At 42.8% G+C, this 13026-nt stretch overlaps 1 protein-coding gene across 1 annotated transcript in view; it reads left to right on the top strand.

Moving 5' to 3' along the window:
- Positions 1-7230, top strand: part of PHLPP1 (PH domain and leucine rich repeat protein phosphatase 1) — a 97803-nt gene extending 90573 nt beyond the window's left edge. The window contains exons 14-17 of the mRNA XM_073678661.1: positions 1310-1429; positions 1987-2181; positions 2751-2979; positions 4928-7230. Coding sequence (XP_073534762.1) covers positions 1310-1429; positions 1987-2181; positions 2751-2979; positions 4928-6073 — 1690 coding nt within the window. The 3' untranslated portion in view covers positions 6074-7230. The remainder of the gene's footprint in view (positions 1-1309; positions 1430-1986; positions 2182-2750; positions 2980-4927) is intronic.
- The last annotated feature ends 5796 nt before the right edge of the window (positions 7231-13026 follow it).

Here is a 13026-nt window from a genome sequence, read left to right as displayed (position 1 = left end):
GTGCTCAATCGGATTCAGGTCTGGGGAACGGGCGGCCCAGTCCATTGCTTCAATGCCTTCATCTTGCAGGAACTGCTGACACACTCCAGCCACATGAGGTCTGGCATTGCCCTGCATTAGGAGGAACCCAGGGCCAACCGCACCAGCATATGGTCTCACAAGGGTTCTGAGGATCTCATCTCAGTACCTAATGGCAGTCAGGCTACCTCTGGCGAGCACATGGAGGGCTGTGCGGCCCTCCAAAGAAATGCCACAGAACACCAGGATTGGCAAAGTCGCCACTGGCGCCCTGTGCTCTTCACAGATGGAAGCAGGTTCACACTGAGCACATGTGACAGAGTCTGGAGAAGCCGTGGAGAGCGATCTGCTGCCTGCAACATCCTTCAGCATGAGCGGTTTGGCAGTGGGTCAGCAATGGTGTGGGGGGGCATTTATTTCTCTAATTCTATTGTGTACAGGGACTCTAAGAGCCCAGTGTTTCCACTCTCGGGTCATGTAGCACCCATATTCACATATGATATAGGTCTCATATGGATTCCTATCTAGATAAACAGCAATGCCCGAGAACAGGACAATGTTCAGAATTTGATGTGGTGCATACTTATCTGTGTTGCAAGTTACAAATTTGGGTACTAGATTCCTGAAAAGCTTTGCCCACACGTGACACGTTTACGACCCTTCGGAGTCGAAATGGCCCTTTTGAACAGTGTTTAGTGACAGTGGTGACGTGCTGGGGATTGCTTATTAGTTATACCCAAAACGTGCCCTAGTTGTCTGAACTCTGCAGTATAGCACAGAAGTGGAGTGAACGTGCCATAGATGAGGCTGCGTATTTTCAGTTCATGTGATGTCTGCTTCATTGACAGCTCTCGGACCAATGTAATTCAAGAGGACTGTTCAGATGAGTGGGGTTTTTTTTATGTAGTGACTTCACTTGACAAAAATTGCAGCATGCAGTAGTGTCTTACGATTTTTGGATGAGACTTGTCTATTCAAGTCTATGGGTGTGCAAAAAAAAATCAGATCAGCCCTACAGCATCCCATTTTTCAGATGCATAGCAGTTCTTTAACATGGTAAAGTACATTTGTTCTTGTAACTTTTACTAACTGCTGATGTATAAAACAGACGCTATATGGATGACGATACAGATGAAAAATTATCTGCTTTCTGAATTATGATCAGATTTAAGACCACAAATATACTAAACCAATCTTTAGTATCAGAGATCCTGAGCATATTCAGGCCTAACATGTTTCATTGCAGAGTGAAATCTGTCCCTTTCTGACAATCTGATGTTTTTTTCTATAGCAGTAACATTCGATGTTTTAAAGTGGACCAGCCGTCATGTGGATTCTCGGCCAGTGAAGCCTCGGGGGCGCCTGCTGTATGGAGCCATGGATACACGGAGGCTTCGGGAATGAAGAATAAGTAAGTCCTGGGTTTATTAGAATATAGCTATAGATCAGGTGAGGTGTAGGGGCGTTTATGCCTGCTAAGTGACTGAGACTGTCATTCACTGTGCGTGGCAGAAATAGTTTCTCACGTGAAACTTGAGATGAGGACTTTAAAAGCGGCCCAGCCGCAACGTCACACTGCATCCTGTCCTTTCCCCTCGGCCTTTGTTGGCTGCGGTTGCTAGGAGACGGCTGTAAGTGATGCGGGCTGCCTTCACAGCTCAGCATTGAACACCACTTCAGCCAGTAGGGTCCCACATTTCATCGCATTCATTGGTGGCTGAAAGGTTTTGCTTTCAAGTGTCTGCAGGAGTGATGTCATCTATCAGGAATGTTAACCACTTGTCTGCCACCTGCCCAAACTTCCACACAGGCTTTTTCCCACAGGACCCGTCTCTGCAACTTTTATTCTTGCATAAGTACTCCTCCCTTCTCCCCTTTTTATTGATTCTTTATCTTTGCGCTTTGCTCTTTTGTGCACAGTTATGTTCAATATGTGCTACATTTAATCCCATTTTCCCTCTTTTCCAGGCTGTGTGTAGCTTCCCTCTTGGTCAACAATTTCTGTGATAACCGTGAAGCAGTATATGGTGTGTTTGATGGCGAACGCAACGTAGAAGTGCCCAGTTTGCTTCAGTGCACCATGTGTGATATTTTAGCTGATGAGTTGCAAAAAACAAAGAGCGAGGAGGAATACATGGGGAACACCTTCCTCGTAATGCAGAGGTAAAGCTAACGGCGATAAGTGTGCGTGTTATAAGCCATCATTGTCTTCTCAGTATTCATTTTGTATCTTTTTAGAAGCCTATTTTTATGGCAAATTTAAAATAATTGTTCTCTGTCCTTGGACAGCATATTGACTCCTGCTGGCCATCTACCCAATAGGTTGGGTCCATATTCTGACTTGTGTATGCCCTTGTACCATCTCATGTACAAACTCAAGCACAGCAGACATCGCTCTGGTCCGACAGGTGTCTCAATAGTGTTTGGCTGTAGCTCTCTATAGACATAAGACTTCCATTGAAACACTCCAGGATCAATAGGAAATGCCAGGTCTATGGAGACTGCAAAATAGAGGACTTGGAGGAGAGAAACGAAATGATCCAACTGGTTGTATAGGTCTAGAGCGCAAACAGACATACACGTGTTCCAGAGAGAGAGTGTGTATAGAGATGTATATATCGATAGATAGATCTACGCCTCCCTCACAAAATTACCTCAAAAGTCTTGTTCCTTCTCAGGAGAAGCATTATTGCTAATACAATTTATCAAAACAAATTCACTTTTTATTGTAGGAAGCTGGGCACTGCTGGACAGAAGCTTGGAGGCTCTGCCGTTCTATGCCACATAAAGCATGATCCGATGGACCCCGGAGGCTGTTTCACACTGACCTCTGCCAACGTGGGCAAATGCCAAACAGTTCTCTGCAGAGACGGGAAGCCACTCAACCTATCCAAGGATTACACTGTTAGCTGTGATGAAGAACTGAAACGCGTGAAGCGGCATAAGGCAATTATCACAGAGGTAAACAAATCTCATTAGGAGATCCTTACACCCCAAATAAGCCTTATAAATGTTCATTTACAATGTTCAGTGTTTATGGAGCATTCTCCCTTCAGGATCTGTGCAAATGGCGATGGTATGACTGAGAGCTTTTATCATCTCTTGATACTAAATTTAATTTCTACTATAAAGGGTTAAAATTCATTGCAGGTGATTTTAGAAAACCTGCATGTAATACACCACAAATATTTTTTTTTCTTCTAATTTCTCTCTCAGTACGTCTATGGAGTGTTAGAGGACATCTGAGTACGCTAGGACCCCAGCACTGCAAGGCGGCAGTAGTGCTAACCACTGAGCCAACCATACTGCCAATTCAAAGATCGCTTTCACAGATGCTCAGGGGCAAAAAACACACAAACCCAGCTCTCCCCCCTTGGGACCAGCACTGCCTCTCGACATTGCACTGGTGTTTATCGGCTGCCGGAGTGACATCACGTCGACAGCGCTATTGCAAATGACTGAGCTCAGCTGCAGTGCTGTCAATGTGATGTCACCGAAGCTGCCAATTAACAAAGACCAGAGCAATGGCAACAGGCCGCGCTGGACCCTTGGAGGGTGAAAAGAGCTCAGTTTTTGTTGTTTTGTTTTTAATCCATAATCCTTTGGGAAAATAATCTTTAAAGGGTAACAAACCCTCTAATTTTATTAGACATCCCATTTTATTATCCATACACTAACAGCTCCATTCATGCGCACTCACCTTGTACAATATCCTATGTAAAACTTGTAAAATATCCGAATATCTGTGTAATGTCCACCTCTATCCTACTGCATGTACACTGACGCTGTCACATTACACTAGAATGAGATTTTTAATTCCCCAATGTTTCCTAATGAACCCCTAGCACATTAGTATGTCTGTTAGGAAAGTAGCTGCATGGAAAGTGAATGTATCCTGCTACACTCCAAACCTGTTAATCCCGTACAATAGACTCGAATATCTTTTCTACATTGAAGTACAGTGTGTGGCTTGTTTCGGGGGCTCATTACATAATAACCATTTGTACCTCTTGATTCTCTTTAAATGTCACATTGCATTATATTGCTTTGCCGAATACCCGGTTTTCCAGTTATTGGCCAGCATGGTGTGAGGTGTAAGCGGAGAGCTCTGCTGACATTTCTATGACCCTTGAAATAGGAAGGTTTTCATGAGATGTAAATGAAATGTCAAAGCTGTAGGGATTTGTTGTCGCAGGCCTGGGATCTGAGCGATTCAGCACCATTTGAATAAGTGGCTCATCCTGTGCTCCGGTCCCAGCATCGCAGAACAGTTCTCATTCATCCCTTTCCTCTTTGTGAAGCTGTTTTTTTCTTCTCTGCCATCATGAAAAAAGATCCCCCCCCACCCGTCGCATGCAAAAAGTAATTGGAGCATAAATAACCCTGAACTGCAGATGGCTGGATAAAGCCGCGTTCTAAAATGGCATCCACTACTTGGTTTAATACTGGCTTTTAACCCTTACACTGCTGAAGTTTTATGCCTAAATAAAAACATTGATTTCATGCCAGAGCCCCCTGAAATGACTAATGCAGGGAATTACTCTGTATCTAATTTGGCTTTCCCATGAGCTTAAAGAGCATTACAGATATCCAAAACGCCGCAAAAAAACTTCATACACAGGCACAAAATTGCAAGAAATAAAGGGAAAACATGGTGCAATCTAGATAAAGATGTACAAGCAGAAACCCGTCCCCCTCGGTGCAGGTCAGTTTGATGTATGGCAATGATGACGGGGCATTACAGAGCAAGTGTTAAACTGGACATGTGGTCTAAATGGGCAAAATGCTTTTGATTAGAATTTTGTATTTTTAAGGTTCAAGAGATAATTTTTAAAATCATTTATAAAAGTTCTTCCCAAAATTGTTTTTCTTTATTAATAGTTTTTTTTGTGTTTTTTATTTTTTTTAGGATGGTAAAGTGAATGGGGTGACTGACTGCACACGTATCTTGGGGTATACGTTCCTCCATCCTAGTGTTACTCCACGTCCCCATGTACAGTCTGTGGCGCTAACACCGCAAGATGAGTTCTTCATTCTTGGAAGCAAAGGTTTATGGGATAGCATTTCAGAGGAAGAGGCTATTGAGACCATACGGAACGTGCCCGATGCTCTGGCAGCGTCTAAGAAGTTGTGTAGCCTAGCTCAAAGTTATGGATGTAGCGGGAGCTTGTGCGCAGTGGTTGTGCAGCTGAATGTTACAGAAGATTGCTTCTGCTGTTGTGAACTTAATGGTGGGATTCCGCCTCCCAGTCCGGGCATATTTACGCCTTCTGTCAATGTTATTAAGGACCGAGCTCCAGAAAGTTTAGGCATGCCATCTTCTAGCAGTGGCTTGGCCTCTGAAATAAGCAGCGAGATTTCCACCTCAGAAATGAGCAGTGAAGTTGGGTCCACAGCCTCTGATGAACCTCCTGCAGTTTCACTTCATGAGAATGGAATTGGCACTGTAGGTTGCCCTAGTGAGCAGCGATGTACACTGCATCCTGTTTGCCTTTCAAGTTCCTTTCAACGTCAGCTGTCTAGTGCCACTTTCTCCAGTGCCTTTTCAGACAATGGTCTTGACAGTGAGGATGAGGAACCCATTGAAGGTGTTTTTTCTAATGGCAGCAGAGTAGAGGTGGAAGTGGACATTCACTGCTCCCGTTCCAAGAATGGCGGATTACCTGTACCCATACCTGTGCAGGAACCTAGTGATGAGGGCATTGTTATAAGCGCCAATGAGGATGACCTTGGTACATTAACTAAGAGGCAGGACTTTTCCTCCAATACACTTGGCCGTCAGAGAAGAGCAAATGGATCGGTGGCGCCCTCTGAGAAGAGCCACAACCTGATTGAAATTGCTGCAGATGCACCTTTTCGAAAGACGGGTGGTTATTTTGCAGCACCTGCCCAGCCAGATCCTGATGATCAGTTCATTATACCTCCGGAGCTTGAGGAGGAAGTGAAGGAGATTATGAAGCAGCATCAGGAGCAGCAACAGCAGCAGCTGCAACTTCAGCAGCAAAGGCAATATCAAATGGACCAGTTACCAGACTACTATGACACACCACTATGACACTTTCATTGATCATTGAATGCATTTTAATAGAACTCCCTGAGCTTCCCTTGCTCTCCCGGCGATCTGGGAAAAGCAGAATTTTAGGTACTTTATTATTTTCAGCCCAAGCATCTGTGCTCCTCTTCCTTTTAAACCTTAGTAACCACCCAATTCTCGCTCCTCCTACACTATTTTGTCACTTACAGTATACTCTTTTTTTTCTTTTTAAACTAACCACCAACTTTCCATCTAAAAGCAATCTTTTAATTACTGTTTTCCATAACATATCATGTTTAAGGAAATTAAAGTTTGAAGAAGATTTTGATGAAAAAAAAATTAATATATTGCAGAGAAACAAATAATACAGATTTGTAATATTTTTTAATAAAAAAAAAAGAAAAACTAGTTTTGTTTATTACAAAAAAGGCCATGTGCGGAGATGGTCAAGGCCTGTGACATACAATTCCTTTTGGAAGTGAGGATGTGACTGACGCCTGTTGGGTATGACAGGGACTGTGGGAAGTGCTAGACATTTGTAGATCAATATGACTTTAACTCTTAGGAGTTGCTTACTCTTTCCGGTGACCTTAAATCACGGAGTTTCACTAATTTTCTCTAAGAGAACAGTTGATTAGGAAATTATGACTTTTTCAGTGCTGGAAGAACCTGTTGGGGGAAACAAGGCGGCTTCTCCTAGCAGTTAAAGGGTCAGTGTATATAGCCTATGTATTGTATAGTATTCATAATGACACACCATGTGGTGCTGCCGCCATCAGATGGTTGTTCTTTGCTAGATATCCATACCAGGAGTATCTCAGCTGACGAGTGCATTACTGGGGAAATTTAATATATTTTTTAGCTTTGAAAAGGCACAACCAGCATAAAATTGCTACAAATCGAAGGTGTTTTTATATCAATCAAGCCCACAGTTCATTTTAGTGGCTGTGCTGAAAAATGTGATTTTTCTGGAACAAAAAATAAAATGAACAATATATCCGCTGGACCATGTTTTCCCTCCTTTTCCAGACTGTGTTCTGTATTGCTGCAACCACAATCCAGCATGATTGTACGAAGCTCACTTAGATTCAGCTTACCAGAGTTATATCAATGCTGAATGCACAAATGAAAAATGTCATCATTTTTGGTATAATAAACATCAAACTTTACAAATAACAGCGCATGTTGTCCCTTGTGCTCTTCTTCTTGACTATGAACGGTTGAAGCCTTTCATCTACACCACAATTTCCCTAAATATTCCTTGTACACAACACTTGGACACAGATGGAATTTCAATTGCAGATGGATTAGAGTTCTAATATCTCATTTATTTGTGGGCCGCACAGAATTGTGAAATGCCGCTATGTGCCAACCAAATCCAACCACCTGCCATTGAGTTTAGGAGACAAAGTTGGTTTTACCCGAGAGTTGTAGATGTATTAGGCCATGATTACATTACAGATACAAGCTTTTGAGACCCTTTTTGTCTCTTCCTTAGGCATTGTGTGCTACAGAAACTGATATATCACAATAGTTATGAACAGAGGTATAAACCTTTGAATTTCTGTACTACATAATGCCTGAGGAAGAGCATTTAAAGGGGGTTTTCCATCTTTTAAGGACAATTTTAAAAAAAAAATTTTTTTTGTTAAATCCATGTATTTTTGGCTAAAAATAAGCCTGTGTAAGGGTATGTGCACACGATGCAGAAATGAAGCAGAAAATTTCTGCATCATTTCTGCATCTCCCTGGCAGAAAAAACGCATGCAGATTGTGCATGCGTTTTTCCTGCAGAATACATGCGGATCCACATGCAGATTCACATGCGTTTCCGCATGCAGATTGACAAGCGCTTTCCAGGCGATTTTAGCATCACCTGGAAAGTGCTTGACAACTAGGTCACACTGTATAAATCCATGCAAACAGCATGGATTTATATAGTGTGACCCGAGAGAGTGTATATACTTACCTCCGATGGCCCGCGCTGTCCTGCTTTACAAAGTTCCCGGCTGCCGGCAACTTTGAATTGAAAGACCTGCCGACGTCAGCGTCACGTGACCCGTCACATGACTCTGACGTCAGCGCAGGTCCTACAACTCACTGCAAGTGCCGGGAACCAAGCGGGAGCGCTGCGCGGGCCGACAGAAGGTAAGAATACATTTATTTTTTATTTTATTCTTTTTTTTACAGCTTTTTTAATGGTACCTGGGTGTGGATGAGACTCTCCTCTCCTCCACACTCGGGTACCATCCGCATATTAGAACGCGCCAATAGCGCAAGTACAGATGCTGTCTTGCGGAATTGGCGCGTTCTAATGCAAGTCAATGGCGGCGAAATCGCCGCGTTTCCGCAAAATTAATTGACATGCTGCGGATTTTTGACCGCAGCGTTCACGCTGCGGAAAAATCCGCATCATGGGCACAGCACATGCGGATTTCCATTGGGGAACATTGCTTCCCTTCTACCATGCGTTTTTCATGCGTTTCCGCGGCGTTTACGCAACTGCAAAAACGCCGCGGAAACGCATGAAATACGCATCGTGTGAACTCAGCCTTACACTGTATTGCTGGCTGCAGACCGGGTTAACTGAGAATCTGTCAGTGACCTCATTCTGATGATCCAAGACTAGAGTTTCTAACTATGTTTCTCTCCGCTGATTTAAAAACATAGACTTTGATAAAGTTGAATGTGCATGAAAATAAAGAGCCTGTCAAAGCAAAACTGGGCAATATTTTTAATTAACCCCTTCATGACCGAAGCAATTTCCGGTTTTTGCTCCCATTCTTCCCAGAGCCAGAACTTTTTTTTTTATTTTTCATTCAATATGGACATGTGAGGCCTTATTTTTGTGGGAAGAGTTATACTTTTAAACGCCATTACTGGTTTTACCATATAGTGTACTGGAAAACTGAAAAAAAAAATTCCAAGTGCGGTGAAATTGCAAAAAAAATGCAATTCCACAGCTTTTAGTTTCTTGTTTTTTTTTACCACGTTCACTGAATGCTAAAACTGACCTGCCAATCCATTTTTCGTGATCTGGGGCTGGGTGAGGGCCTTTTTTTTTTTTTTTTTGCTCGCCGAGCTGACATTTTTTGATACCATTTTGGCATAAATCCGATGTTTTGATCGCCCGTTATTGCATTTTACTGCAATGTTGCGACGACCAAAAAAAACGTAATTCTGGCGTTTGGAATTTTTTTCTCACTACGCCGTTTACTGATCGGATTCTTTTTTTTTTTATATTGATCGGGCGATTCTGAATGCGGCTATACCAAATATGTGTATGTGGGTTTTTGTTTTTTTTTTATTTTGAATGGGGCAAAAGGGGGTGATTTAAACTTTTTTTCCACTTTCTGCATGCTTCAATAGTCTGCATAGGAGACTAGAAGCAGCAGTTTTCTGATTGCTTCTACTGCATACAGGTGACGAGCAGATTGCCTGTATGCAGTAGAAATACTCCTGTGTTATATGCTAGGTGGCGATCATAGCAATCTTTACATGACAACCACAGGGGTCTGCTGCAGACCCCGGGTTGCCATGCCCACCCATCAGTGACCCGCGATCACGTGACGGGGTCACCGATGGGCGGGGTAAGTGACGCGCTTCCGGCGTGGCGCTGTTAAATGCTGCTGTCAGAGATTGACAGCGGCATTTAACATGTTAACAGCCGCAGGTGGATCACGATTCCACCCGTGGCTGTTGCGGGCACATGTCAGCTGTAAGAATCAGCTGACATGTGCCGGGTTCGGTGTGGGCTCAGCGCCGGAGCCCCCGCTGAACCGGCCTTTCCAGCGTGGTGCGTACTATTACTGACCACGTCGGAAAGGGGTTAATGAAACACAATTGCAAAAATTATTTTTTTTTTCTTAGCCCCAAATACATGCATTGAAGTAATCTTTCAAGATTTTTTTTTTTTATCTCAATCTACTTGGTAAATAAAGACATTATACAACTGCTGTTCTTGTCAATGGATGGCTACCATGACACCAACACTTTACTACTAGATGTCATCCAGTTTTGTTTGATTTTTAAAGAAAAGGAAATCTATGGCTCAACTAGTACCAGTTTTTTGCTGCTTTATCTGGAGGTACCATATAAATGGTGACACTCTGGATATTATACTGTATTACTTACTGAATTGCATGTCCTAATAGCGCTTCAGGACAAAAACAGCAATTCTGAGTCTACACAGGAGATGCCGCTCCACATGCCCTCCTGCAGCTGCAGCTCATAGATGGGTACAGAAGACCCTGCAGCTTATGCTTACTGCATGCAATCCAGTAGATAATACAATGCAGGTTCAACGTCACCAATTTTATGTTGTCCTCAGGGCAGCATAAAATTATTAATGGAGACATATGTAATATGTTTTATATTTTCTGAGCTTCATCCTTTTTTTTTTTTTTCTTTGGTGCATTTCTGCATCTTTATAAACCTTCAAAATTCAATATAGCACCAATATGAAAGAGTATGAGATTTCTATGCATGTTATATTGTCAATAAACCACTCACTCGCAGATTTTATCCACCAAAAAGACTTTTCTTGAATCATAAAGTATAGTTAAAAAGACATATGTAGGAGCAACAGATCCAGCTCATGAAAAATCCAATATGGGGGTACTCTCATATTAAAGGGAATCTGTCAGTAGGATCAACCCTCCTAAGGGCTCGTGCACATGACCATAATAATCGGAAAAGCTAGCTGTCGTTTTGAGACACAGATCTTGCTTTGAATCTAGATCCAGAGCCTATTTAAAATGAAAGACTTAGGAGAGACTGTGTTTGTATATAATAGGAGTAAGGTCTGGAAAATAAATCCTGCAGAACATGCACCTAATAATACTTCATGCATAAAAATATAAAGTGGTTCCCTTAATACATGACCAATATAGCAATATATGCACCTATTAACCTACAAAGAGCCAGAGAATCCTCAATCAGATGCACCTTTTGCCCTGGCTTTCTCAAGGAAGTTTGTTGATCTAACCACTTTTTAACAAGTTCAGGACTGAGCCATTTTAAACTGTTCCTGACCAGGCACATTTTTGATGATTTTATTCTTTCCCAAAAAAACTCTCGTTCAAATAGTTTTTGCCATTTGTGTCATGATACTTTAAACTTTTAATTTTGATGTCTGTTATTTTTTTTCCCCAGATATTGGGGGAGGGTGGAATTTTAAAGAAAAGTAGGAAATGTGTTTGTTTAATGTTTTAATTTTTTTTCTTTTAACCACAATGATCCACTAAAATAAAATAAAAATATATATAAAAAAAGACTGTTCCCCTTTCCAAAGACCTTTTTATACACTGCTCAAAAAAATAAAGGGAACACTTAAACAACAGAATATAACTCCAAGTAAATCAAACTTCTGTGAAATCAAACTGTCCACTTAGGAAGCAACACTGATTGACAATCAATTTCACATGCTGTTGGGCAACTGGAATAGACAATAGATGGAAATTATTGGCAATTATCAGGACACCCTCAATAAAGGAGTGGTTCTGCAGGTGGGGATCACAGACCACATCTCAGTACCAATGCTTTCTGGCTGATGTTTTGGTCACTTTTGTATGTTGGTTGTGCTTTCACACTCGTGGTAGCATGAGACAGACTCTACAACCCACAGAAGTTGCTCAGGTAGTGCAGCTCATCCAGGATGGCACATCCATGCGAGCTGTGGTAAGAAGGTTTGCTGTGTCTGTCAGCGTAGTGTCCAGAGGCTCCTGGCGCTACCAGGAGACAGGCCAGTACACCAGGAGACGTGGAGGGGGCTGTAGGAGGGCAACAAGCCAGCAGCAGGACCGCTACCTTTGCCTTTGTGCAAGGAGAAACAGGAGGAGCACTGCCAGAGCCCTGCAAAATGACCTCCAGCAGGCCACAGATGTGCATGTGTCTGCACAAATGGTTAGAAACCAACTCCATGAGGGTGGTATGAGGGCCCGACGTCCACAGATGGGGGCTGTGCTCACAGCCCATCATCGTGCAGGACGCTTGGCATTTGCCACAGAACACCAGGATTGGCAAAGTCGCCACTGGCGCCCTGCGCTCTTCACAGATGAAAGCAGGTTCACACAGCACATGTGACAGACGTGACAGAGTCTGGAGACGCCGTGGAGAGCGATCTGCTGCCTGCAACATCCTTCAGCATGACCGATTTGGCAGTGGGTCAGTAATGGTGTGGGGTGGCATTTCTTTGGAGGGCCGCACAGCCCTCCATGTGCTCGCCAGAGGCAGCCTGACTGCTATTAGGTACCGAGATGAGATGCTCAGACCCCTTGTGAGACCATATGCTGGTGCGGTTTGCACTGGGTTCCTCCTAATGCCGTTTTGAGCAGTGTATATATTTGATATATATTTTTTTTTTTGTTGGGGCAGGGCTATTAACAGCTAGAGTGGCTGTTTTGTTTTTTCTTTCTGTTTTTTTTTTATTTGTGCCTATCTTAAGGTCTTTAGATACCTTTTGGGGAGGCATTAACATGTTATTTTTATTGCGGATATTGCCTGTAATGGGGACTGATGTATTAGCCATGGTTACAAGAGAAATTCAGCTTGTAGGCTGAATAGTCTCCTAAGACCCACCAGCCCATGCTCCCTCCCTAACACAATCATCATCGTATGATCACTGGGTCCGGAGGAGGAAGCACGGTCCGTGCTTCCTAATACAACCCCTGGCAAAAATTATGGAATCACCGGGCTCTGAGGATGTTCATTCAGTTGTTTAACCCTAGAACGCATGACCATAAAAATCTACACTTTCACATACCTGGGGCCTTTTAGGCCCGTGTGCAAATAACATGGAATAAGTCAAACAAAAATGACAAACAACTATATACCTGAGGAATACCTAGAGTTTCAAAATTCTAACTAAAGTAATCTTGCAGAAAATAGAAAACAATTAACAGAGCGGGCCTGCGAGGCCCCAGGTATGCGTTCTAGGGTTAATGTTGAAAAAAAGCCGATCACAGACATGGCAC

This window comes from Phyllobates terribilis, unplaced genomic scaffold, assembly GCF_046119375.1.
Source record: "Phyllobates terribilis strain yellow unplaced genomic scaffold, ASM4611937v1 Scaffold_4__5_contigs__length_816908805, whole genome shotgun sequence".
Lineage (NCBI taxonomy): Eukaryota > Metazoa > Chordata > Amphibia > Anura > Dendrobatidae > Phyllobates > Phyllobates terribilis.
Note: the sequence above shows the minus strand (reverse complement) of the source record. Positions and strands in the feature narration are given on the sequence as shown.